The 27,754-nt window shown below is 41.5% G+C and overlaps 1 protein-coding gene across 15 annotated transcripts; it reads left to right on the top strand.

Moving 5' to 3' along the window:
- Nucleotides 1-26,867, top strand: NSUN6 (NOP2/Sun RNA methyltransferase 6). Of its 15 annotated transcripts, none has more exons than XM_082193655.1 (15): nt 1-263; nt 1,032-1,123; nt 2,255-2,532; nt 5,320-5,429; nt 7,022-7,177; nt 8,013-8,092; nt 8,967-9,079; nt 9,781-9,934; nt 11,026-11,107; nt 15,599-15,718; nt 19,558-19,702; nt 20,325-20,473; nt 23,426-23,551; nt 25,605-25,652; nt 26,196-26,867. In XM_082193655.1, exons 4-15 carry the CDS (start codon nt 5,355-5,357, stop codon nt 26,400-26,402), a joined length of 1,455 nt encoding a protein of 484 aa, XP_082049781.1. In that variant the 5' UTR covers nt 1-263; nt 1,032-1,123; nt 2,255-2,532; nt 5,320-5,354; the 3' UTR covers nt 26,403-26,867. The 15 variants fall into 15 exon arrangements, with proteins under 15 accessions (XP_082049781.1, XP_082049780.1, XP_082049784.1 ...); XM_082193653.1 differs by lacking the exon at nt 1-263 and adding an exon at nt 281-543; XM_082193654.1 differs by lacking the exon at nt 2,255-2,532.
- Nucleotides 26,868-27,754: the final 887 nt, after the last annotated feature.

Raw genomic sequence — 27,754 nt, 5'->3', positions numbered from 1 at the left:
CTCAAAAAACGGTGAAAGCTGATACGCCCGCCCGGACATTACGTGCGAAACCTCATTTCCTCTTTTCTTTCGAGCGGCGCCATATGAGGGGCGGGAGAGCCGAGCCTTTTCTGTTGGCATTGGTTCAACCAGGCGCCGGAAGTGACTAGTATCGTTGCGGTCTTGCGCCGCTTCCCTTTGGACGAGGAAGGGGCAGGGCGGGGCCGCGAGAGTGACGTCATCCTCTCCGGACGTGAGGGAGGCGTTGTTTTCCCACGCCCGTGGTGAATAGTTTTCCTCTTTCAGAAGGTTCCTGACAGAGACAGCCGGTTTTTTTCCACACGGAGTTAGATTTTTATATATGGACTGATACGAATATCGCGCCCCGTGGCTTAAAGTCGACTTTCACTTCTGACTTCCGTTGCAGATTGTTAGAGGAGTATCACCATAGAAATGCGAAGATACTCGCATGGAGAATAGTGGCGGTCAAAGGCTATTTTCATTATTATTTTTTAAAGTTCGGACTGTAATCTACTGAGTCTCCACGAGGGTTCAGTTGTGCAAGTAAACTCCCCTGCCCACGCCACGCCCAACTCAGCACTTTGAAGTCAGCATATTTGATTATGTAGAAAAGGTGTAGGTAGCCATGTAGAAGCTCCTGAAGCCACAGTAGTAATAAGGTTTAATAGAGTCTGCTAGGTCCTAATAATTGGCATCCTGCGGAGGAAGACATTTGAGCTTTTATAGTGTAATTTGCTCCTAAGTACACATGTAGACAATAATAAATCTGCAATTAGAGAATTATGGGATAACCAGCCTCATATAACTTGGTTAAGTTTAATTAATACATGAAGGGGTTAATGCCATAGAGTAAGCTGCCCTGCCAAGTTTAGCTAGGTCACTCCCTCTCACCTTGGGTGGGGGGGGTAATCAATGCCTTTGATTGCCTTCTGTCTACCAGAGAAACTTAGTGTGTGAGGAGGCTAAGGTAGTAGCTACATCTTAGCTGCATGGCTTTTACAAACCATTGTGTTCCTGTACCAATAATTTAGGAAAATTCACCACTGTAACTGAGGCAAGTTGTACTGCCTATGTTTTCTGACTGATGTATGGAAATCACATGAACCTGACCTTTGGAGAGTTTGTAAGTAAACCATTCCTAAATGTGTAGATTTTTCTATGCTGAGGGAAAAGGGAAACGTTGGAAGGAACTCACAAGGGCATATTTTAAATGGGTTTATTTCAACGCTTTACTTTGCTGCATGCTTTGTGATTTTAAATCTCATCAAAGAGCACTTGGCCTCAAACTTGGATCTTAGCATTCAGGAAGTATCTTTTTAACCTATTTTTCCTTGCCAACCATTTAAGAATGACCCCAGAAAGCTTACAGTAGAAGGGAAATGTGATTATTTCTCTCTTCACCAAGTATTAATAGAATCAGGATGATTACAGAGGCATCAACAAGTGTAATAACTACCTTATTTTTTGCACCATAACACTCACTTTTTTCCTCCTAAAAAGTAAGGGGAAATGTCTGTGCATGTTATGGAGGGAATGCCTACGGGTGGCATGCCTACGGATTTTCCTCCTCTAAAAACTACGTGCATGTTATGGTCGAGTGCGTGTTATTGTGCGAAAAATACGGTATATAGATTATCAATATTGTTGACAGCACAAGTTTATGCATGTTTATTTGCAAGTAAATCCCACTGTGTTCAGTGGGTTTTACTCCCAAGTAAATGTGCATGGGATTGTGGCATAGGGCCATTACCCTGGGATTCATCTTCTCTGGCGATCACTCGTAGCTGCGTTAAATTGTCTTCCATGAACACGGTCTTAACACACCCTGTAAGTGATTGTGGAGGCCAATTCTGGATCCACATGTACTTCCACAGTGGGGACATAGGTTTCTTGGGAGTTGATCACGGTGACGGTTTGCCAAACATGCCTTCCTCTTAACATGTTTCTCTCTTTCATCCTGAGTTTGAGCATCTTCAAAGCTCATGACACATTTGGTAAAGGCTGTTCTCCAATTGGAGCGCTCGCAGGCCAGTGATTCCCAATTGTCGGTGTTTATAAAACATTTTTAAAGATTTGCCTTGAGAGAGTCTTTAGACCTCTTTTGTTGACCACCAGCATTACGCTTTCAATTTTTAAGTTCAGAATAGAGTAGTTGCTTTGGAAAACGATAATCAGGCATCCAAACATGACCAATCCCACAAAGTTGGTGTTGCAGAATCATTGCTTTGACACTGGTGTTCTTTGCTTCCTCCAGTACACTGGCATTAGTTCAACTGTCTTCCGAAGCGATATGTAACATTTTTCGAAGACACTGTTGATGGAATCTGTCGAGGCGTTGGAGATGGCATTTATACGTGGTTCATGTTTCACAAGCATACAGTAAGGTGTAGCACAGTGGCTTTGTAAACAAGCATTTTGCTTTCCCTGTGAATGTGCCGGTCCTGAAACACACTGCAGAAAGCTGCACTTGCAGAGCTCAGGCGAGGCTGGATTTCGGCATCATTCGGCCCTTGTGGAAAGATAACAGCCCAGGTAGGAGAAGTGATTGACTCTTTCCAACATTACACAATTGAGTTGGATTTGTGGCGCTGCAGAGGGGTTTTTTGTGCTTGTTGGTGCAGTACTTTGGTTTTTTGGATGTTGAGCGATAGGCCAAACCTTTCGTAAGCTTCTGCGAAGATATTTAGGATGGCTTGGAGGTCATCCTCTCAGTGCGCACACACGTTGTCCTCAGCATATTGAATCTCTTATGTTAGAAGTTATGGTAGCTTTACTCTTTGCTTTCAGCCTACTCAGATTAAAGAGCTTTCCATCGGTTAGATTTGATTTCTACCCCAGTGGAGAGTTTCCTTTCAACAAAGTGTAGGATCATGGTGATGAAAATAAGAGTTGGGGCAATAACACAGCCCTGTTTAACGCCTGATCCCCCTTATGAATCACTTTGAGAGCCATTGTTATTTGCGATTGTTGCTGTCATTTTATCATGGAGGAGCTGAAGGATGTTCACAATTTAGCTGGGCAGCTGATTTTCAAGAGGGCAGTCCACAGGGCATTGCGATTTACCGTGTCAATGGCCTTTGTCGTGTTAATAAATGCCATATACAGAAAAATAAAGTGAGATGAGCGCCGCAACCCCAGAATTGGTCACGACTGGATGTAATGGTCAGGGGTCCCTTTACCTTTTTACCTTTAGTAGCTATTATGAGCTTCTTGGTTATTTTGGTTTTTGAATGTTTTGCTGTTTGCTGTAAAATATTTTGAATCCATGTATATTCATTAGGTCTGGAGAGAAGGCAGAAATATGCTGCAACTATGTTGATAATACATGCTCATCCCAGGTGAAGTGAGTGGAGCTGGAAAACAGTGAGTGGAGCTGGAAAACACACTATCAAAAACCCCCCATAAAAATGGCACAGATCCACATTTCCTGCGAAATCTGTAGCCCTCCAGATGTTGACTATAACTCTTCTAAGCTTTGACCCTTGACAAAAATGGTTATTGATGATATAAGTCGACTACAACCTCTCCGGAGCCACCGGCAGGCTTTCCACCCCACCTTACAATGCTGTTTCCTGGATAGGTCACTGGCAGGGGGCACACAGCCCTCCTGTGACAAAGGCTCAAGTACCATCCTGGGAGGAAATGATAAGCAGCGGGGGGGGGGGGCGCACCACGTGTTGCAGCACATTTCTGCATTCAATAGGGCTCTGAGCATATGCCCCTGGCAACAAAATAACCACTGGCCTCCCTTCTAGAGATCTTCACATGAGCATTTCAAAACGGACATGAATTCTAATCCGCTGCTATTTTGTGCCTTGGCCGGTCTTCGATGCGATTCGTACACCCGCAAATTGTGAGCTGGGGTGGGGAGTTGAAATGAAAAGCACCCCTCTTTTGCGGGCACTGAAGTTTTTATTATTTTTGCGGGGTGGGGGGGACTCCCAACCCCGCAATAGTTACAAGTCTTTGGCTACTGCCTCCCTCGTTCCCCTCCCCGCCTGGTAACCACATCCTCCCCCGTGGGCGCCCACGTTCTGGAGCGAAAGCTTCATTACCCTGAACGGAGCTTACTCCCGAGGAACCCGAAAGAACTGCAGTTTCGTGCTCTGGGGAGGGGCCCCTCCCCAAGTAGAAGGAGGGAGGGAGGCGGGGCTGGGCTGGGCTAGGACGGGGCGGCATTTCCTATCGCCTCCCCGGATGAGGGCAGGAGGGAGGCCGAAGGCAGGGACTGGGCGCGGCATTGCTCGGGCACTGGGGTAGGCAAAGGGGCGCGGGAGGACGACAGCAATGAGGGCCCCCGGGGTGGCGGACCCCGGTGCCTCATCCCAAAGGGGAAGCCACGTCCCGGTGTTCAATCCCCGCCGGGGTCGCTCTCGGCTCCCGGCAGCAGATGGCGCCCCATCCGAGGCAGCCGCGACGGAGGCGGGCTCTGCTTTTCGGCTCCTGAGGGGGAAAGGGAGCCCTTTGCAAATGGCCTCCCTCGAGGACACACGCACACCCCTTTTAAAACGGGTGGAAAGAGGTGTGAGGCGAAGTAGACACGGGAGCGAATTTAACATGTACTCCAAAGCCCCCCCCCGCTCCCCGTTTCAAATCCGGATTATAATGTCGCCACGCCTGTTCTGCACCGACTAGAGGCGAATTAGGGGCTCAGATTTGCGTGAAGCAAATCGAGCAGCGGCATTTCCCAGTAAAGTGCAGGGTGTCTAGGCGTTTTGGGTAATGTCATGTGGACACAGGTGAAAAATCCAGCAATTTAAATCCAGCGAGTGCGCTACAGTAAATGGAAATGTGGACACAGCCGAAAAAGTTCGCGATTAGTAACTGCTCACTCCTGGACGAGTCTGGCCCCCCCGCGTATTTCCATGCCAATCCAAGAGGGAAAAAGATGGATGCAGTGATAAGATTATTGGCAGGCCATTTTTAAAAATGGGCTTGGAATCTTGGCCTTGTTCCTCATGCTTCCTTCATACTATCTGTTGTACAGGACCGTTTAGCTTATTTAGTGCCACTCATTCTCATAGAATATTAAATTATTGCTTCAATAATCAGTACATTACATAATTTATGATACAACCAGATGCAACATATAGCAGACAAAATGCAGCTTATTACTGCTATAAACCATCATTCACTTTGGGAATGGCACTGTTTGGCTGAATGTTAAAGTTGGTGAATTGACGATGTCTACTTATGTCTTGCCTTAAATTTGTTTCATATTCTATGACAATGTAGGAGAAAAAGATTATAAATGAAGCTTTTTAATCTGAATTTGTTTGGTTTTGAATTGTTCATGTGAAAATGATTTTCTTTCTCCAGATGTGTTCCAAAAAGAATAGGAGACAGTAAAGACTATGTCTGTTTTCCCCAAAATCTCATTGAGGGCAAAGGTTGAAGAGTACCTGAGGGCTACGTTTAAAAACGATGAGGTAAATACCGTAAAGCGAGTCCAAGGAAGGAGATGTTTGGAAGAGGTACACAAGTGTGTGTGTGTGATGGCTGCTGTCAGGAATACTTTTAGTTCCAGCTAAGGTAGCTGCTCAGATGAGACCTGTCATTTACAGTGGTACCTCGGGTTAAGTACTTAATTCGTTCCGGAGGTCCGTACTTAACCTGAAACTGTTCTTAACCTGAAGCACTACTTTAGCTAATGGGGCCTCCTGCCACCGTGCCGCCGGAGCACAATTTCTGTTCTCATCCTGAAGCAAAGTTCTTAACCTGAAGCACTATTTCTGGGTTAGCGGAGTCTGTAACCTGAAGCATATGTAACCCGAGGTACCACTGTATTTATTTTTTAAAATTTAATGAGGCACACTTTCTCTCTTATTTTGGTATGTCCGAGTTAAAAGATTTGGGGTGGATTTCTGACCCCCACCACTGTTTGACGGAGCTTAACGGAGCCACTGATGGAGCCCTGTTGCACACGCCAGCTAGAATGCAATGTGGGTGGAGGCAGCATGTGGATTACCGTGATGACAGTTGGGCTGGTTTGGGATCCAGTGGATCCTAAGTCAGCTCAGGCCCTCCCTGGAATTCCCCTTTGAGGACTGTCCACTAGCAGAGATTCTGTTGGTGGCACTTACATTTTCCTTCACATTTGGTTGACAGAAGAGAGAGAGCTCTATGCCACTCTGCGGGCAGAGACTGGCAGAGCTCAGTGGAGGTATACTTCTGCTGAATCCGCCCTCCCAGTCCAGCACAAAGGGAAGTTTGGTTAATCTTTTTGGCAAAAAATATATTCACAATAAATGCTTTTTTAAATCATTCATCCCATCCACAGAAGATCGTGGTGGGTAACAATCTTAACAAAATAGATTTTTTGAACAAAACAGAAGATAATCATGCTTGCTTCTTCCCATTAAATTCTTCCCCATTTAGGCTGTTGCTCATCAATTGGTTAAGAATGTGTACTTTAATTTATAGCAAATCCTACATGGATTACTTTTATCTTAGTACACATGTTTAGGATTGCCATTTTACCCTAATGCAGCCTGTAAGAGGTATCATGCTTAATTTTTGTTACGCAGTATGTGAACAAGTCAAGCGTCCTCCTAGGCTTGCATACCCTTTCCTCTTCCAACATGATGGAGGGGAGGAGTTTGGAGGCTTCTGCTTTTGGTTAACCACGGATTGTCATGTCATCCATACATACCAACAAATTGTGATTAACCCTAATTCTGGTTGGTTCTAAACAAGCAAACTTCAAACCATGGTTTCTGAAGCTTGCTTAGTTAAACCAACTGTATTTAATGTTAACCACAGTAACCATAGTTAAAAGTGGAAATTTCTGAACATCTACCACTTTGAGAGGGTAAAGGGGGCCAGAGTGTATACACCTGGGAAGAGGCTAGACTTACTCACACCTGTCTAAAGCATAGTTTAGTGTGATTCTATCCAATCCTGATATACCGTGGCTTAACTGGCTTGTGCCTTGAGTTTGAATCAACAATTCTGTACTCCTGGGATTATAGTATAAGCCACTATTTTTGCTGATCTAATGTATTTTCTTCTCTTTTGTAAGCTCCTAACTGCTTTGGGTGCAGTGGAAGCCGAACGGAAATATGAATCTCTGTTAAATAATTTATCCCATCCACCAGCTTTCACAACTGTTCGAGTGAACACCCACCTGGCATCTGTGGACGATGTAAGAGGTCTGCTTTCTGAAGAGATCCACAAGGTCTGTGTAGTGTCATCTTACTACTTGTCTTGCCATCAGTTAATTCACTAAAAGTGGTGCAACTTAGATTCTGTGTAGCAGGACATTATGAAATGCTGTAATATTTTTTCCTGCCTAGGAAGATCCAAGTGCCCCCTGTCCTCCTGCAAACAAGTAGCTTGATTGTTTGGAATTTAGAGGCAGCTTATGCATGGCAAGAGCAGGGTTACATTAGTATGGAGCCCATGCTAAAGCTTTTCTTGCCATGCCAGCTTTTAATGAGCAGGGAGTTTTTCATGCAGGGAAGCAGCAAATTAAGGGGGGGGGGGAAATGCAAACATGATTTCCTTCACATTCAGTCTGCGGGTTTTTCTTTTTCTCTGTGTTTGATTTGGATCTGTGCCAGTTTCTAAGTGCACCCATGAACGAAGATGCAAGGCAGCACGCTTTTTCTGTAGTCACTAATAATAATAGAAATGGATGGGTTGGTCATACCTGTATAAGGAAGAGTAACTAAAAAGGAATAACTCTGTATTTTTTAATTCTGAAATAAAGTCCTAAAGTCCATCACTGCTGTAACTATCTTGATTCATTAGCACTATGGCTATATTAGAGAGTCCATAATGTATTGTGACCTTAAACATTTCTGTCTAATGGAAATATTAGTGTATTTTTTTTTAAAACTGTTTTAAATTGTTTAACTTGCCCTGAAACAACATGATGAAGGATGGTAAGAAACCTAGTAAGTAAATAATGACAAATAAATAATGTCAATGAATAAAATGGCTATAAAACACTCAGGTCCTTTTCATTAACCAAAACTAAGAAATATATTTTTTTCTTCTTCCATATGTAGCAGTACACAAGTCTTCCTGTTCCGGTTTTTCGGCATCCAAAACTTCCTGACATCTTACTTATTCCTGTTATTGGGCCCAGGTCTGTGTATTTTAGAATTTTAATTTTAATGGAGTTTATCTGTATTTCATCTTCTGACGGCTCATAGACTGATTTGGAGCATGGAAACATATGTGCTAGAGCAAATATTTAGAACTGGCATATTGGTCATTGTAAAATTGATAATGTTTTGCAGCAGAAGCCTAACCATGGGCTCATCCACATTTTCCTTTTGCCCCTCCTTCTCTAGGCACAGGTCCATGCTTTAAAACTTCTACATCCAAGCACTGCCTCTTTCCCCAGGAAAACTCACTCCATAACACTGAATCAGAACAAGCAGTGATTTGGGTTCTCCATGTATTGCCGATTGCTCTGATTCAGTGGGTTGGGTTTTTGGGGGGTTTTTTGTTATAGTGCTTGGACATGGAGCTTTGTAGCATGGACCTGTGCCGCAAAAGGAAGTCTCGATGAGCCCCATGTCTGCTCGGAGGTAAATCACATCAAATTCATTGGTGTGTCTTCCTGAAAAGTGGAGTTAGGATTTCAGCCTTCCTTGCAATGCAATCCAGCTTAGCCAACTAACTCTACGGCTGCAGCAGGTACTAAGGTAAAGGTAAAGGGACCCCTGACCATTAGGTCCAGTCGTGACTGACTCTGGGGTTGCAGCGCTCATCTCGCTTTATTGGCCTAGGGAGCCGGCGTACAGCTTCCGGGTCATGTGGCTGCCGACCTTCTGATCGGCAAATCCTAGGCTCTGTGGTTTAACCCACAGCACCACCCGCGTCCCTGCAGCAGATACTGCAGCTCGCAAAAAAGGTGGACGGTAGTAGTATTAGAAAGGCAGCTGAGAACAGCAGATGTGAATTATAACTGTGCTGATTGGTTTTTCTTAACTCTCTCCTTCCCCTGCCCCCAGCAGAAAGGATGTACAAAAGTTGACAAATGAAGTTCTTGTTGGTGCACAGTGTGGGAATGCGGTGCTTCGAGGAGCACACGTCTATGCTCCAGGAATCATATCTGCTTCAAAATGTATGTAACACCCCCCCTCCACGCTTCCTTATCTTGAAGACTGATGGAAAATAATACTTTGTAGTTGATAGCAGCTACCCTTTTTAAGTATTAATATCTCTTCAAATATCCAATACTAGATTGTTTAGAACTGTAGTTTGTGAATGTAAGATTGAATGCAAGTTGCAGCCATTGTCTTATTTCCCTACCATCCTTTGTTCTGAAATTCTGTAAAAAGGATTCTGTAAAAGAGTAGATGCTACTACTAAATTGGCAGATTTGCACTATAAGAGAGTCATATTCCAGTTGACGAACTTTATAAGTTATGTAATCAGTATTTAAAGAAGTTGTTAAGAAATGCATTTCCTAACAAACTTGATTATCCTGTCCTATGGTTTTGGTAAGAAAGGACAAAATCAGGAAACCAGACATTTACCACTGCATCTATTTCATTCCCTGCCTCAGACTCTGTTGTCCCTAAGCTTTAGTAACTTGAGTATTAACTATTCTTCCTTGTAGATTAGATGCTTTAAAAAGTTACAGAAGAAGTTGCCAAGTATGCATGCGGAATAGCCATTACTGAAGTTGTTCCAGAGCTACTCTTGACCTGAACAGATTCTTGTAAATAGTCGGGGCTCAAGTATGTGGCCAACTTGAAGTCCCTAGTGAGTTCTTGTGCCAAATAAAATATTATTTGAAATGTTCTCCCTTTCTTTCCTTAGTCATGAAAGCTGGAGATACTGTTTCAGTATACTCTGATATTGAAGGGAAGTGTAAAAGAGGGGCCAAAGAATTTATCGGAAGCAAAGTTTTCATCGGAAATGGGATTTCTGAACTGAGCCGAAATGAAATCTTTAATTCTACTGGCCCACTGAAGTAAGTCAGAAATTGTAATAAAGTTTGAGAATAATATGTATGCGTTATACTTTCTGGATGTCCCATGATCATATTATAAAGTACCATAGAATGGGTAAAAAGATTGAGGCCTGTGCACTCCACACTGGAAACTGCATGGGGTTGAGTATCGTCTCCCAGGCACCACCTTCTAGGGCAGTGGTTCTCAAAGTATTTTTCTCTGGGCCACACTTTCAGAATAAAAATTTGCTCATGCCACTGATTTTTTTATTGATAAGAAATACATTGGGAATCAAGAAGAAACAAGTCCTAGTAGTGGTCAGTTTCTAACATAGAACGCAGCTACTGCTCAGTTGGTACAGCATGAGACCCTTCATCTCAAGGTCATGGGTTCGAGCTCCACATTGGGTGAACAATTCCTGCATTGCAGGGGGTTGGACTAGTGACCTTTGTGGCCCCTTCCAACTCTACAATTCTATTTAACATTCACATGAAGCCGCTGAGTGGTGCCATCTTCCAAATTTGTGTCTTTGTAAGTCAGGGTGTATAACTGCAATAATCTGAGACCACCTTTACATTTTTATCCTAAGAACTGAACCACCACATTAGCTTTGAAATCAGATGACAACTAGTCCACATACAAGAGAGGCAACTAAACATTAAACCAAGATTACAGAGAGAGAAAGTTAGAAGTTTATGCTGAGTTTATAGTACAGCGGTACCTCGGGTTACAGATGCTTCAGGTTACGTTTTTTTCTGGTTGTGCACTGTGCCGAACCCGGAAGTACCAGAACGGGTTACTTCCGGGTTTCAGCGCTCACACAGAAGCGCTAAATCGTGCTTTGCGCATGCACAGACGTGGCGCTGGGGTTTGCAAATGTGCCTCCCGCACGGATCACTTTTGCAACCCAAGGTTCCACTGTATATCTTGCAAATTTTCAATTTTCCCTTCTTTCTTGTGTTTATGAAAGTCAGATCAGAATCTGTTTAATTACTGGCCAATATTATATTGAAGTGTCGGATCTTTTATTAAAAGATTATTAGTATAATACAGTTTTAGAAATTCAGATCAGGATTTTTTTTTCCTTACCGGTGTGCATTGTGCCTTTCAGAGGGATGGGAATAAAAATGACAGAACCAATTTACCTTAGTCCTTCATTTGACAAAATGTTATCAAGTTATCTGTTTTTACAGGTAAGTCATATTAAAAATAACTATAGCTTTCTGAATTCTGAGGTCACAACCCTTTCTGTTGCATTCTAAGCCCCATTGAACACAGTTGGACTTCACATCTAAGCAAATAAGCTATTTTGGGGGAAATTAAATTAAAATAGTGATTTTCCCTATGTGTTTATGCTCTGTAAGTATTTTATATCTGACAAGCTAGGCGTGGACTGTTTTCACTGTGCTGTGAAGTGAAATGTTACCTAATTCTGTTTTTTGATTGCCTTTGGCAAGATATCAATAAATGATATGGACAGCTTCATCTGTAGTTCAATTTAGATGTAATAGGGCGATAGTGGACTTCAGTGGGTCTGAACAAGAGGTGATTCAAAACTTCTTTTGAGAAGTGCTTTGGCTTTGAAATGGCTTAGAGAGAACAAAAGATTTACAAAAATCGTACTTCCCTCACATTTTATGCCACTAGCGCATGCTCATATGATCCAGGTGGTGGTGATTGTGCTGACGGCCAATGGTTCCTAATAGCATTGTGTTGACAGTCCCAGCTCCTGCTAGGTGCAGTTTTCTTCCATGCTTCCTCTCAGCAAATACCAAAGTGGGGGGGGGGGGCAGGAAGCATTGGTTCCTGCTCCCACCCTTTCTGTTTTAGCCTCACTTTTGCATCTGCTAGGGAAGAATTTGAATTTGCATTGAAGAAAAATGGTGCCTGTCCGCAATGTGGAGCATGATTGATGCCTCTGGTAAGTCGTCCCCCACCTCCCATTTCACAGGTTGTGAACATAGTGACAAAGTTTGGAGGGGATTTCATTTCAACATAAGCCTTGAATCCAGTCCCTGAGCTGACACACAACTCTGCAGATCTGTGTTGTTTCATCTTGTTGATCTAAAGTGGTCAGTGCATCCAAAGCAGAAGTCTTTATTTATATATTGTTTCCAATAAGGAAAGCTCTGCAATAAGAAACCTTGGTTTGATTTTGTTACGTTTCCCAAGAAAGGCCTGTGTGTGTGTGTGTGTGTGTGTGTGTGTAGGTGCCACCAAGTTGAATTTGCATTTTGCTTTGAAGACAAATTTAACCTGTCATGAAACAAGAAATTACCTTCTGTTTTATCTACCATTGCACTTTGTGGCTCTGGATTTCCACCATCCACGTTTCCAGTATTATTTCAACTATAGAACACAAACCAGTGTTTCACTCTGTCTCCAAAACATTTGTTGACTTTTCTCCCATATTGGAAGCAAAAGCATGTTAGCTTGTTCTGCTGCAGCTTTGCACTAGTTTTTAACTAGAAGATTTAAGGGACACATGTATGCTCATCACTTGTAGCATTCGGTGAGAAGTTGAATGTATATGAATAAGTGATCACAGATGACTATCTCAGACAGAGTTTTATACCTCCTGGTCAAATCATACACAATACACAAAATTTGGCTGAAAGTGTCATCATCTTGTACTGGCCCCCTGTGTATCCTTTTTTCCATGCTTCACCAATTGATTTATAATGCAAGAACACTTCAGCATATACATGTAAGCTCATGTAGCTGAGAAACAGATACTGCCTAATTACTGAGAGTGTGGAAAAAATATATTGATGAACACTGTGTTGTTAATGTTGTGTACCATTAAGCCAATATTATTGATTAATGTTTTCACCATGTATGTTATTAGGTAATATGTGTTTTTGCCCATAGGCACCAGCAGTTTCTTCTGTATATATGTTTTAATGGAGAATTAATGTAATTATTTGTGTTTATATATGTGACTTAGCTGTGTATATATAACAGTCAGTCTTTAAATATGTAATATATAATCTATTGGCTGTGCAATCCTGTGCATTTCTACTTGGAAGTATAACTTGCTTGGGCTTACTCCCAGGTAAACGCGTATTGTCTTGATGTTTTTGAAGGGATGACACAAGTAGGTTGTGTGTGGGGAAAAAGTGATTTGCAGTATAGTGAAGTGCATTTAAAAAGTACATGGTCCGAATCTGTAGGACAATTTGGGACACAAATGGAAACGCACAATTAATGTAAAATTAGACAAGTTATATTATCTTATACATTTGGTGATTTGGTGACTTACTATGCTCTTGCCCCAGAGGAAATGCTGTTCCAAGCAGGTAGTGTAAGTTTTGTGCTATAGGCTACTTTGCTGCAGCCTGTACTGGGGTTGAAGCCCCATCTTGTGTGTCCTAACCTCTATGCCATGGGAAGTGAAACCTTCAAGCATCTTGTCACATACATGGGGGACTGGGCTGCTGGAAGTGTAGAGTCTTACACTGCAGTTCAGCTGTGCACTGTGCTGCTCCTATGGATTCTAGATCCAGGCATTCATAGGCACTGAGCACTGTCATTGGTTGGTAGCTTCATACATGAGTCTCTCTCCTGTACAAGGGCTCTAAATAAACCTTGCCCTTTGCACATGTTCAGTAGGGTGAGCAGAAGTGTATCCCATTAAGCAGAAATCTTTTAAGTTCTGTTTTTGAAATTTAGGAGATACAATGAAGTAGTGAGACATAATACATACAGTGGTACCTCGGGTTAAGAACTTAATTAGTTCTGGAGGTCTGTTCTTAACCTGAAACTGTTCTTAACCTGAAGCACCACTTTAGCTAATGGGGCCTCCTGCTGCTGCTGCGCCGCCACTGCACGATTTCTGTTCTCATCCTGAAGCAAAGTTCTTAACCTGAGGTAATATTTCTGGATTAGCAGAGTCTGTAACCTGAAGCGTATGTAACCCGAGGTACCACTGTACTTTTAAATAAATCTTAACACGGTGCAAGTTTACAAGTTTGCTAGAATTTTCCCCAAACACAAGAATCAAAACACTTTGTTTTGGAATTGAAGATTTTTAAATAGATTCCGCAAGCCTCCCTGGGTCATTCCACGCCAAATCACCTGGTGCCATGTGCTCCCACGTCTCAGATTTTGTTCAAAATTTTTTCATGTGTAGATAACTATGAGATAACCTCAAATTAATTTAAATAATTATTATTATTATTATTATTATTATTATTATTATTATTATTATTATTATTATTTATACCCCGCCCTCCCCAGCCAAGGCCGGGCTCAGAGCGGCTTACAAGCAATAATAAAAACAAGTTAAATGATTACAACTTAAAAACAAAATTAAAAATACAACATTAAAATATTGAAACATTAAAATATTAAAATGTAGCCTCATCGCAGGAGGAGAAGGAAAAGAAAAAAGAAAGAGAGGGAGGGAGGGAATCAAATTGGCTCCAAGCCAAAGGCCAGGCGGAACAACTCTGTCTTACAGGCCCTGTGGAAAGAAATCAGATCCTGCAGGGCCCTGGTCTCATGAGGCAGAGCCTTCCACCAGACCGGAGCCAGAGTTGAAAAGGCCCTGGCTCTGGTTGAAGCCAATCTAACTTCCTTAGGGCCCAGGACCACTAGGGTGTTGCTATTTATGGACCTTGAGGCTTTACGTGGGGCATACCGGGAGAGGCGGTCCCATAGGTACGAGGGTCCTAGGCCGTGAAGGGCTTTAAAGGTCAAAAGCAGCACCTTAAATCTGATCCTGTACTCCACCGGGAGCCAGTGCAGCTTGAAAAGCACTGGGTGAATATGCTCCCATGGCAGAGAAATGCATGGGAAACAAAATAGCTTTGCAGAAGTGGTTTACACAATAAAATGAACAAGGGTTACAAGACATATTTTGTTTTTATTAAATAATTAATAAAACTTAATTTTAAAAATATGTTATAACCACAAATACACCCTTCTTATTTTTAAAACATAGCAAGTTTATGGTTAGCCCATTCATACAAAAAAAGTATGATGCATGTGTTAGTTGTGGTTTATGTGCTATGGCTTATGAAACCTACCAAGGTAGAAAATGACTAACATTCACTTTGGTCAGTGCCCCTTTTCTGTGGCACTTAATACCATTTTTATACCTTATTTTGAAAGAGACCAAAGTTAGCTTGTTTTTGATACCAAAATAAGCCCACTTGGTTGAAAAATAAGCGGTACAAGAGGTTTTTTTTCTAAACTGACGCAGAAATTGCATTAGCCTAAATCATGCGAAAATCGAAATTTTTCTCCTGCGCCCAATTTTGGACCATAAAATCTTTAAAAATTAATTTGAGGTTATCTTGTAAGTATGTACACATAAAACATTTTGAACAAAATCTGAGGTGTAAGAGCATGGTTGAGTATTAAAATCAGGTGATTTAGCGTGGAATGACCCACCTAGTAAGTGTTTAGCATTGCTGCCTCAATCAGTTTGGTTGATTATAATGTATTGGCTTCTAAGAAATACCATTTTCTGTCAAAATAGGTATTCCTTTCTCATGTTTATAGTTGCTACAATCAATCATGCTGTGAATGTTTTGAACACTGCTTACAGAATTAGAACACACACATGCACAATTTTGCTGTTTAGTGGAAGAAACAAACAATAGAATTAGTTTTAAGTAAGATATTCCTGTGTTGGTCATCATTGAAGCAAACCTAGTTTTTTTCTCTTCCATTACTAGAATTTGCCCTCTTCAGTTGTGAGTTATGTTTTAAATCCTCAGCCAGGACAGAGAATTTTGGACATGTGTGCTGCTCCTGGGGGGAAAACAACCCATCTTGCAACATTAATGTGTGATGAGGTAAGTGAAGTCACTGAGCATTTTCTGTCTCAGTGAGGAAAGTTTGACCTGTGCTTCATTAGCATGGCTTGTTTCACTCGTTTGCTGAGATCCACAGATAACTCAAAGTAGCACACCATTAATATTTGAACACACTGCTGATTTACTGGCTGATTTTTGCAGCATAGCAGAATTGCTGAACCAAAGATAAATCTTTCTGGCTTACCTATCACAACATATTTCGAACAAATAGATTTCATTTTGGTGGACATGTGATAGATTTTTTTTAAAAAAGTAGAAAAGTCTTGCGAGAAATAATACAATACAAATTAATTTGGGCTATTTTTAGTGCAGAAGCTTGGTTTTTAAAATTCATTTAAACTTCAGTACTTTTCATGATGTAAAAACAAAGTGATTCAAATGAAAGTACTGAGTAACCAAACTGTCAACATGACATTATGGCCCACCATTTTCAATAAGATCAAATAATGTGTTAATCATGAGTGCTTTAGGATCTGCTATATTCTGTGACTTTTGAGTTATTAAATTGCATGGAGTAGTTTAACAGCTTGTGCCTTTTGGAAATTGGCAGGAGCTAATCTAAAGGGACAATTTCTGCTGTAAAGAGAAGGAAGGGACTTTAGATCTCTTAGAGGCATCCGTCTTTCCTAACTTGGGGAGCACAAAACCTCTTTCCTTCATTCTTTTTCAATTTCCCCCATCTCCAGTCATCTCTCTTTGCCTCTGACAGTTGGGCCACCCCTTTTCACACTTTCTCATTGGTATTCAGGATTTTTTTTGTTTCATTTTAAAGAAATGTATACGCTGCTCTTTAGCCATACACTCTCAGGGCAGCTGAGAGGACCGAGGAACTTCTCAGAAGACTATATTGTTTTTCTGAGCAGAATTGACCTATCTAGCCTTATTGACAAAGGTCATCACCTCTATCTGGAAATTACACACATCCCTAGAGGCAGCATCTTACTTTATCAGTCAGCAGATGAAGAGCAGCTCTTTTTGTGCGCCCAATCAAAGTGAAATGCCCCAATATGTCAGAGAGTCTTTTGCCCAGACATAGGGAAGGTATCCCAATGGTCCACAGCTCCATTTCCATTTTACATCTGCAGTTGTGGCAGTGGATGTAGTAGACCAGGCACGTCCAACTTCCAAGAGACTGCGATCTACTCCCACTATTAAAGAAACTGGAAAAAAATTTAATAAACTTTTTTTAGCTGGAATCCATTGGATTGACCAGAGGCTTCAGCAAAGTTGTTGAGATTTTTTGGGGAAGGATTGACCAGAGTTGTTGAGGTTTTGGGGGTGAGGATGAGCCAATGTTGCTGAGGTTTTTTCTTTGGCGGGGGGAGGATCAGGATCCCACGAACGACCAGGATCAACAAAGGAAACCCAGCAATCGGCCTGTAGATCACAATCAGCTGGTTGGACATGCCTGTACTAGATTGATGTCTCGCCTTTGTAGTGCATTGGTTGACAGCCATCAAATTGCAGCTTAATCCAGACAAAACTAAGCTGCTGTCAGTGGGTGGTTCCCTGAACCAGATGGGTGGGACTGTTGGAAAACAAGCCTTAACAGGAGAGATTAGCCCCTCTCCCTGCTCCCTGAGCTTGTTTACCGGTGACCTCCCTGGCTGGCTTCCCCGCAAGCCCAGGGTAGATCTTGTTTACAGCTGCAATGTTCTCATATTGTAACATCGACATGGCCTGTTATGGGGGGGGGGGGGGTTACACATCCTCTAAGATTGCTACATCCTGGCACACTCACTATGGGCCTGCTCATCAAACCATGAAATAAAATAGATGTGCTAGCTTGAGGTGCAAGGAAACAGGGTTCAAGGAGAGGAACTGTCCCCCAGCAGTCAAAAAGCTTGCTTTCTGCCATTTTACCACCTGACTTTTGGCTTCTTATGGGGTCCCAAAGAAGCCTTTTTGACATAGTTGTATCACGCTCACTGAAGTGTTCAGCTTTTCGGTATTCAATAAATTAAGAATCTGAGCAGGAAATATGGAAGTCCATATTGCATTTTTGCAGAATTTTGCATGGCTGTATGTTAAATTAGTGTACAGTGGTACCTCAGGTTAAGTACTTAATTCGTTCCAAAGGTCTATTCTTAATCTGAAGCACTACTTTAGCTAATGGGGCCTCCTGCTGCTGCCACGCCGCTGGAGCACAATTTTTGTTCTCATCCTGAAGCAAAATTCTTAATCCGAGGTACTATTTCTAGGTTAGCGGAGTCTGTAACCTGAAGCATTTGTAACCTGAAGCGTATGTAACCTGAGGTACCACTGTATTTTTGCATGCCATTTAGCTCTAGTAGTTTACTAAAATGCTTATATTTTGGCTGGAGGAAACATAGGGCAAAGAGTACTAAGTATATAGAAAATTTACGAGACATTTTATCTTGCAAGAAACTGTTTGAGTAAGTTTTAGTATGTATGAAACAAAAATTACTCCTTTGAGAAATTTGGAATAAGGTAGTATGCATTTAGATTAATCATATTTCAACTGAAAAGGGATTGTATATAAAATGTCAAGTAGGTTGGGAAGTTCCAGTGGGCTGTAGCCTGATGTGCTTCCAGTTGTGACCTGTGCATTCTTTAGCAGGGAAACTTTGTTACGGCCAGCCATGTGTTGTGTACAGAAGAGCCATGCAATTTGTGATATGTGACAGCCTCCTTGACATAATCATATTTTGCTTACTGAACTGTTCAGTTTTTCATTATGGAGAAATTGCTGGCATGTACAGGTTATTCATGAGGTACAGCCTGGAAGTTTTAAAGAAACAACCATTTTTGTACTGGAAAGTGTTTATGTGTGGTGTTGTTTGTTTCCATCAATTTGATTTAGTTTTAATGGACACATGTCTGCTAAGTCAGCATGCCCCATAAACATTTTAGTTAGCAGTTTGTACTATTTAAAAGATACCTTAGGAGGCTGTTATAAAAAACAAAACAAAAGCAACAACCTCAAGATTTAAGCAATTGGAAGGGGCTGGAGCTGACTACATTATACAATGTTCTCCTGGAATATGCCATTCCCGTACAAAGAAGGCTTTATGTGTAATGTGCAGATTGAATGGTAACTGCTTGGTCAAGCAGAGCAGTGGTTAAAGAAAGAATTGGAAACCTGTGGCCCTCTAGATGTTGCTAGATTACACCATCTCCCATGGCAGTGGGGGCTGATAGGAGTTGGGAGGGCAACAGCTGACTGTTTCTGTTGGTGGAATTGTTATTACTACAGGTGCCATATAATACCCATTGCGCTTTTGTAAGAACCCTTTGGAACTCCCGGCCTGTTGATGTCAAGCAGGCACTTTCACTGTACAGTGGTACCTCGGGTTAAGTACTTAATTCATTCCGGAGGTCTGTTCTTTACCTGAAACTGTTCTTAACCTGAAGCACCACTTTTGCTAATGGGGCCTCCTGCTGCCGCGCCACCGGAGCACGATTTCTGTTCTCAAGCTGAAGCAAAGTTCTTAACCTGAAACACTATTTCTGGGTTAGCGGAGTCTGTAACCTGAAGCGTATGTAACCCAAGGTACCACTGTACTCTTTTCAGTGCCTGCTAAAAACATTCCTCTTTAGACAAGCCCACTTGGATGCTTAGAACGTTGAGGTGATTTTAATCTGTTTTATAGTATTTTAAGTTTTGTATATTTTAAAGTATAGTCGTGAAGTTTTTTCCTCAGTGTTACTGTTTTAACTTTTTGTAAACTCCTTTGGGGGTTTTTCATTTCCATTTTTCCATTTTTTTTTTCTTTTTTACAATTGAGTGGTATATAGGCTTATGAAACAAATAAGTAATAAATTCCTACCCTTTTGATTTCCAACATGTTTTTCAGGGAGAAGTAATTGCCCTGGACAAGACTGCAGAAAAAGTGAAAAAGATAAAGCAAAATGCTGCGTTACTGAAGTTGAATTGCATTAAAGCATTTTGTTATGATGGTACTAAGGCACTTGCCATTGGCAAAGGAGAGGACAGGCAAGGTAATATTATTTTTCTTTTGGGTGTTCTTGTTGTAGTTGTGTTTTCTGAGGAGGATCAGGATTTTTATGGTAATCCTTAAGACCCTGTTGTGACTAGGGCTACTATTGCTTTAGTGTAATTTGGATGTTGGTTAATATCGACTTGCCATTTTATCCAGATCCTTTAAACCTCAAAAACCCCATATAACTTATAAATGGCTGATAATTTGGGGCATCTTTCATAAGTGCAAGTGAGGTAGCAGTTGGCAGGTCAGGTTTGTTTTTGGGGGTCTTTGCACACAAATTCAGTCTTCACTCAACATCAGCAATACATATTTGAGGAAACTGTCATGTGCAGCAACAAAATGTGACTCAGATCTTTCAGTCAGAAAGTAGGAGGGAAAGGACATTTTGCTTTCTATATCCAAATATAATGGTGATTTATCAGCAGTTATAAAGACTTTGAAACCAAGGCCAGTATGACTGTATTTGCAGTTTATACTAATTTAGCTGTGTTAAGCTGACGTCAAGCTCATGCTATTTAAATAAATTCTTTTGTGACATTTCCCCAAACAATAGCAAAGTTAAGTATGCAACATAAATTGGCTATAGTTTTTTTAACTGATCATGTTCCTCTTTGCAGAAGGACCTCCATTTTTACCAGAATCATTTGACAGAATACTTCTCGATGCTCCCTGTAGTGGCATGGGGCAGAGGCCAAATATGGTGTATTCCTGGTCTTTAAAGGAAGTGACTTCTTACCAGCCCTTGCAGCGCAAGCTCTTCAGAGTGGTAAGTATTTTGCCATAAAAACTACCAAAGAATAAGTAACCTGACCCTTGGGTCATCACCTCAAACACATTCTTGCGTTTAAGCAATGCTTCATTGAGAATTCTTACATGCATTACTGGCTCCTCATTAGGGCTGGCGATATCTGGTTTCAGCATCACAATATATCACTAGCTAAATATGATGATATCTCAATATATCACGATATATATCTGCAGCAGTGGAGGGCCTTGCTGGGCCTCCCCGCAGTGGCAGAGCGTGCGCTGTGTTTCCTCACAACAGCCGAGGGCCTTGAGGAGGCTCCCTGTGGTGGTGGAGGGACTTAAAATCTAAGGAAGAAGTAGATTTAATAAAAATATTAAATAAACTTCCATATAATATATATAATAACTTTCACATAATATATTTAACATATTTTCAACTAATTTAAGTGTTGTTCAAGTGATTAACTAGTCAAGTTGTATCTGCTTCCCCACTCAGAGGTTTGAGTGGAATCTATGCATGCATAAGCACCACTGAGTTCAACTAAACTTACTTCTACTTTCCTGTGAGTAAGCTTAATTGAGTTCAGTAGGGCTTGCTTGTGAGTAGACCTGCAGTTGCTTGCACTGCTTATTGTAAAACACCCTCCCCATCATTCTAACGCAGTACCCAACCTTCCATTTCAGCATAAGGAAGCCAGCTAAATCTTCTTCCCTCCATCCCCCCCTTCACAGAAGGCCCCCCCACCAAAAGCCCTCATCCCACAATCTCTCCCTTTTTTAATATGGAGGAAAGCTATTTAGGGGGAACCACCAACACAAACACCACCAGAAAATAAAATAAAAATCTCCTCCTCTTTTTTTCACCAGTGGGGGTGAGTGTGAGGGAAGAAAGAAGTGTTTTCCAGTTCTTTGTTTACTTTGGGGCTGGATCTTTGATTGTCTAGCCATGGGGGGGTTTCTCCTGGATTGTTAGGAGGCTCTGCATAATTAGCTGGGCTCTAAGTGGAAAGATACCTGTGAAGCTTCATGGTTAGGAGGAAGGAGGGAAAGAGCAAACAAAGCAAGAGACAAGGTGCCTGCAAAGTATGTGTTCATCTGAGCTACCTCCTGGGAAGCTGTCAAGTCTCCACCTTTTGTTCACTGGTATATTTCCTTGTTGAGACACTTTCCAAGATGTTATTTCAATACAGGTATTCAACAATACGGCAATTTGTTGCACAGCCCTACTCCTCATTCGAAGCACCTCAAAAGCTTCCTCTGCTTTGTCCTTATATACTGAATTAAAAGGAAAGCTTTCATCAGTTGCATAGTCTTAGTCTGCAATCCTGGCTTCCCTTCATCAAGTTTCTCCAAGGAACTCCAGCTTACTAGCCAGCCCCAGCCCCTTCCAAGTACTTAAATCTTGTGTTGAAACCCACTCTGTGGATTTTGTAGTTTTAAATAGCAGCTTCTTAATGTATCTTTTAAATTCAATCCAGTTCCTTGGAGGTGGGGAATGGGAGTGATTCATCGTTCTGTAGGGCTCTACAATAAATTATTGGGGTTGCCTGCGTATCTGCGAGCTATGATCCCTCTGCAAAAAAAAAAAAAAAAAGGAAAAGGAATTGACCCATGAGCTCACAGCCTTGTCTTATTAGTACAAGGGAGGCAAGGGAAGTGCACACGGTTACACTGTAGAAGTTGGCACTTGGTCATCCTTTCTTGAGCACACCCAGTTCATGGCACATGCAAAAGTTCAGCTGGTTGGGGTTGCGCTGAGCTCCATTGTTCTCGAACCAATAGCAACATTGGAATAGATGTGTAACAAGGCTAAATCAAGCTCCCTATCTAAAACACATTGTTGTTATCCTGGCGGCAGAGCCTATGGTGATGTGGAGACAAACCATACAGAAAGGCCAATCAACTCTAAAGCTGGAAGACAATATCTTTTGAACATAAATAGATCTAGTTAAATTTAGCACAGGCATTCACCTTTGTTGGTAAAGATTCAGTTGATAAGAGATGTCTTTTCTAACCCTTTCTCTTTTAAAATAAAAGGGGTAGTGCATAATTTCTTCAGTATAGTCAGAGATGTTTGAGAATCACTGAGGGGTAGTTTACTTATCTGTTTGGCTTGCTAGTCTGCCCCATCTGTAGGGCTTGGGCATGATATTACTTAAACGTGCATAGAATAGTCCCCCACCCTCAAACATCAAACAGAATGGCACCCTTGATAAAATTTCAAATTCACTGAAAGTGTAACCCTGGCTACCGAAATCCATCTCGGATGCTAAGCTCTTGTATTGACAGAAGTAAGGAGGATTCATTTCTGTTGAATTCACAAAGTTAGCGAATCTAGTGGGAAGATGGCTTTGTGCCCTATTTGCCTTGTCCCAAGACATCTTTAATATCACTGCTGTGCTCAGATGGAGGTTGGGAACATCAACAATCATGATTTATTCAGCTGTGTTCCCTTGTGTATTGGAATCTGCTGAGCCAAAAAGAAGAGAAGTTTCAGTCGTGTCCTAGAACCCTTCAAATGTTTGTTTAAACAAGGCCAGCTTTTGTATATGCATTCCACTTTTCCTAAAGGAGAGGCTACTTTGGAAGTGTTTGTTTACCTTCTGATAATATCTGCTAAAAGATATTGTGTCTTTGCGGGACTGAAAACATCAAAGGTGTAAGATCTTAATTGTTAGATTTTTATCAACCATGTGTACTGGCCACATAGATTGACCCTTGCTTGTTAACTTGCCACTCTAGGCTAGTTGCCTATAATATTTGTCTGCAGGATACAGGGGAGGCAGTGCAGCGGAGGACAGTACACACTGGCACACACACAAAGCTCACAACACAAAGGCAGCTTGAAACAACATCATGAGAAGTTGTCCTTGGTCCTTTCAAAATGAATATGGACTGTAATTCTGCATTCTAAAAGTACGTTTGCTTGAGAAATGATGGTATCCTAAAAATGAGAGTATTGTTTCCTTAGGCAGTGCAGCTGCTGAAGCCAGGGGGCATCCTGGTATACAGTACCTGCACAATTACGCTTTCTGAAAATGAGGAGCAAGTTGCCTGGGCACTGGAGACTTTCCCATGCCTTCAGCTTCAGTCACAGGTAAGAACATGTTGTTGTTGTTGTTTAAAAAATTGCATCTTTCTCACTAGGATATGGCATTACATGCTTGCTGACAGTTAAAAACAACAACCCTGTCTTCTACTTGCTGCCACTCTGAGCTCTGCTCAGCTTCCTATGCTCACTCTGCTGTGGCTACTTCGGCAGCACATAGACTGAAATTGGAATGATACAGAGAAGATTAGCATGGCCCCTGCAAAAGGATGACACAGAAATTAACGAAGCATTCCATATTCTGAAACACCTCAATGCGTCCAAATACACACACTCCACCCGGAACATGCACAGCATCCTCAGCGGGAGGGGGGAGCCCCAAAGCTTTGGCATTCTTGTACTCAGGATAGCTCAATCGGTAGAGAACACGAGACTCAGGGTCGTGGATTCGAGCATCACATTGGGCAAAGGATTCCTGCATTGCAGGAGGTTGGACTAGATGACCCTCATGGTCCCTTCCAACTGTGCAGTTCTATGATTATTTTATGCTTTTAGGTTTCCCCATCCTCCCTGACACGCACACAAAACCAGCCATTGCTTCCCAAAGCTTCCAGTTCATCAGACAGGGAAGCAGAGACTTGATTGGAGACCTCTCCCCAAAACTTAGCCTTCCATGCCATCTTAAGAATGGTCATTGCTTGTCCCCATTTCTGTCCCAGTACTCTTACTAAAAGTAATTTATAAGATCCCGCCAACAGTTAAGAGGTCTTTTCCCAGTGAGGTAACTTCCCTGATCATAGTGCAAGCTGCACCTCAAGTTCTTTACACCTGCTGGTACAGAATCAGACTCCTATGAGCTGGCAGAGGTTGCCAGGAAGGCCAGAACCCGCAGCACCATGTGGCCTGCTCAACATTTTTCTGTCTCTGAGCATTTGTTTCCCCCCTACAAAGGGCACAGGGAGGAGGAGCAGATGGACACAGAATACGCCTGCATTGACTTATCTGAGTCTGGGCACTCTGCTGATCCTGCAGGGAGAGAGGGTTGGGGAAACATCTGTGTGGATGAGCTTCTATGACTCTGTTGCCCTTCCCTGTGCAGGGTTCAGCAGGCTGTGCCAGTGCTTTATGAGTTGGCAGCTGTTTGGGAATCATTAACTAATGTAAATGTTAGTATCTAATACGTTTGTAATACATGCCTACCAAAACACTGCATCAGATATGACACAAAACTCTGAAAAGTTGTGTATTCAGAAGGCATCAGATAATTGTGTGACTTTGAGTTTAATTAGTTGCACTTCGCTTCTCCCAGACCTTCACTAACAGTGGCTAAAGGGATTAGGTTTTAATCTTGCAGGATTAAATGGCTGAGACAGCCTCTAATTTGATAGTGGGTTTTGTGTATTTTTTGTAATCATGCTTGTCTTATTGCATGTCTACAGAAAATGCTGATGCACTGTTATGGTTGCTTGTTACATTTGAAATTCCAGGGCATAACGTATTAAAGTAATTCAGTGCCATCCTTAGATGTAAAGACTAGAAGAAGCGCTTGATGAACTGAACTGTTTGGTATGAGGCTTTCTTTGGTTAAACCTTTAACAGCATTAAGTGTCTTACTACATTTCTCTGAGGAAGGAGACATGTAAAAGAAGCACACATAAATCAAGGTTTCCATTTACGAGGTCCCTAAATCTGTTATATATATGATCTGATTATGCAAAAATCTGCTGTATTTGTGTGTATCTCATTGGCACCATGTGCTGGAGCCAGAAAAAGACTTTCATAGGCTGCCCCCCCCCCCCAATTCATTCCTTTTAAGTATTTTACAAAGAAGCATCCTTCCTTGAACACAAAGCTAAAGGGGGAGCTCTCTCTATTACCCAGGGACTTGGACTCCTCCCAGCAATAGGCAGTGGCAGGGAAAGATCACAGGCCTTTGGTCTGTTGGAGTTTGATGCTAGAGCCCTGAGGTCCTGCTGCTGACCATTCTCAAGGATATTCCATCCTTCCTGGCCACCCTGCAAGGTTTTTGGGGTGTACAAGTATATGCAACAATGACTATTAAGTGAAGCTCCACCCACTGTTACAGTGCAATCCTATACAGGTCTATTCAGAAGTGAGGCCCACTGAATTCAGTGAGACTTATTCCCACGTAAGTATGCATATGATTGCAGCTTGAGTCTCAACACGTTCTTGTCAGTAGTATCAGGATTTACTTGCCCTCGGGTCCTGGGAAAGCCCACCCCTGTTGGGTAGCAAAATAGTGTGATTATCTCAATATTTTCAGTACTGTAACACCTGCACATCCATGTTCAGCCTTCCATCACTGATTTGCTGCTGACACAACATGGCAACTCAAGCATAAATTAGATTGCATATGATGTTCATTTTTTAAAAAGTGGTGTTTTGTTAGTGTAAATTTCATCAGTGTTAACTGATAATGAGCAAATTATTTTCGGTGTTATTCTGCTGCTTCCTTAGTCTGAGCCTTTCTACAAATATATTTCCTTCCAGAGGAATGTAGCAAGGCAAACTCCAGGACAGTTTAGATTGCAGTAAAAGTACTCCAAGGATGTGCCTACGGTGGTAGATTTAGAGGCACTGACCCTTGTGAATACTGGCTTTCATTTTCGGGTAAATAAATAATGAACTGCAGAGCAATTAAGCCCATTTGTTTTATTTTCCTCTCTAAAAGGAGCCCCATATTGGAGGAGAAGGCATGATGGGAGCTGGGCTGTCACCTGAGCAGTTGAAAAAGCTGCAGAGGTTTGATCCATCTGAAGCAGTTTTGCAGGGAATGGATTTTAATTCACTGCAAGAATTCAGATACGAAGATTTGATAAGCATGGCAAATAAGGACTGCATAGGATTTTTTATTGCAAAATTTATAAAAGTACCGTGAAAATCATGGCTTTAGAAGTCAACATAAAAAGCACCCTTTCTGTTAACATTTGGAGCATTCTGAACTGTACCTTCATGCTGCTGCAATGTTGCCAAGCCAACGGACTGACGACACAGTTGCCATAGCAGCAGCAAAATCTGCCAGCTGTTTCCTTTGGGAGAGATCCACAGGTTGGAGAAACAAGTCTGAGGGAAGGGGCAGCTTCAATTTGTAAAGCTCCATTTGGTTTTATATTAGCAGTAGGTCACTGATTCTAGAAACATGCTTGTTTTTCAGTTTGTCTAAAAGATTTATTTATTTTTTTAGAAAAAAAGCTGCAATTATGTACAGTAGAAAATCTGCTTTCAAAGTATTTTATCAGTAATTAAATACACTGTCACATGTTGTAAAACCTTATCCGAACTCTCAAATTGCTGTTTTTGAAAAACAATTTTATATTATTAAATGGCATTTGTTACAAAACAATATTAATCTTTTAAGTGATATTGTACATCTTGGTGCTTTAAATTATTAATCCATGTCTTCTAAGCAGATATCTTTCAAGGCCTAATCTTATTTTCCTTGCATCTTGACTTTCTAGCAGCATTCTAACATTATGTTTCCGGCGAATGCAGATTTGTGAACTCCAAGATCAGCTGTCCCATATTTTATTTTGAGACTGATGTAAAGAAATATTATTAAGCTAACAGATCAAAAATTCCTTCAAGCGTCACCATCATCTTTGGCCCTAGAAGGAGTGGCAATTCAGAATCTTATCATTCACATTACTTTTTATATTGTCTCATTTTTATTTTTATTTTAAATAGCTTTTGCATCCTAGAAATGCTTCTATTGTAATATGTTTGTGATTTATAGATTTGCGTATTCCACTGCATTTCAGGAACCAACAAGTGGATACTCAATTCCAGCAGTAATTATTATTATTTTTTAATTATATACCACTTACTAGAACAAATGTCACCAAGCAGTTTAGAATGATGTAATATATATGGAATGGGGAATGTTGAGTGGTTAATGTGCATAACTGGACAGTGTACAGATGCACCAGGCATCAGGGAGAATGTGCACATAATTCATTCATGAAGAGGGAATAGTGCACATTTTACAGGCAATATGCATAATCTCCAGAGGAACTTGGGAAATGCATATATATCTACAGAATCCTGTACATCCTCTGGTCATTATGTATAATCTCCAAGATCATTGGGAGGGGGGATATATCTGACCTTTGTTTTGTACGTTCCGCAGGCAGCAAGCACATTCTCTGGTCAGTATGCATAGTCCTATCTCTTGTTTGCAAGAGTGTAATCCATCTCCTCTGCCCTTCTGTTGGTCCACTGACTAATCATGGC

This window comes from Podarcis vaucheri (assembly GCF_965113315.1).
Source record: "Podarcis vaucheri genome assembly, chromosome: 12".
Lineage (NCBI taxonomy): Eukaryota > Metazoa > Chordata > Lepidosauria > Squamata > Lacertidae > Podarcis > Podarcis vaucheri.
Note: the sequence above shows the minus strand (reverse complement) of the source record. Positions and strands in the feature narration are given on the sequence as shown.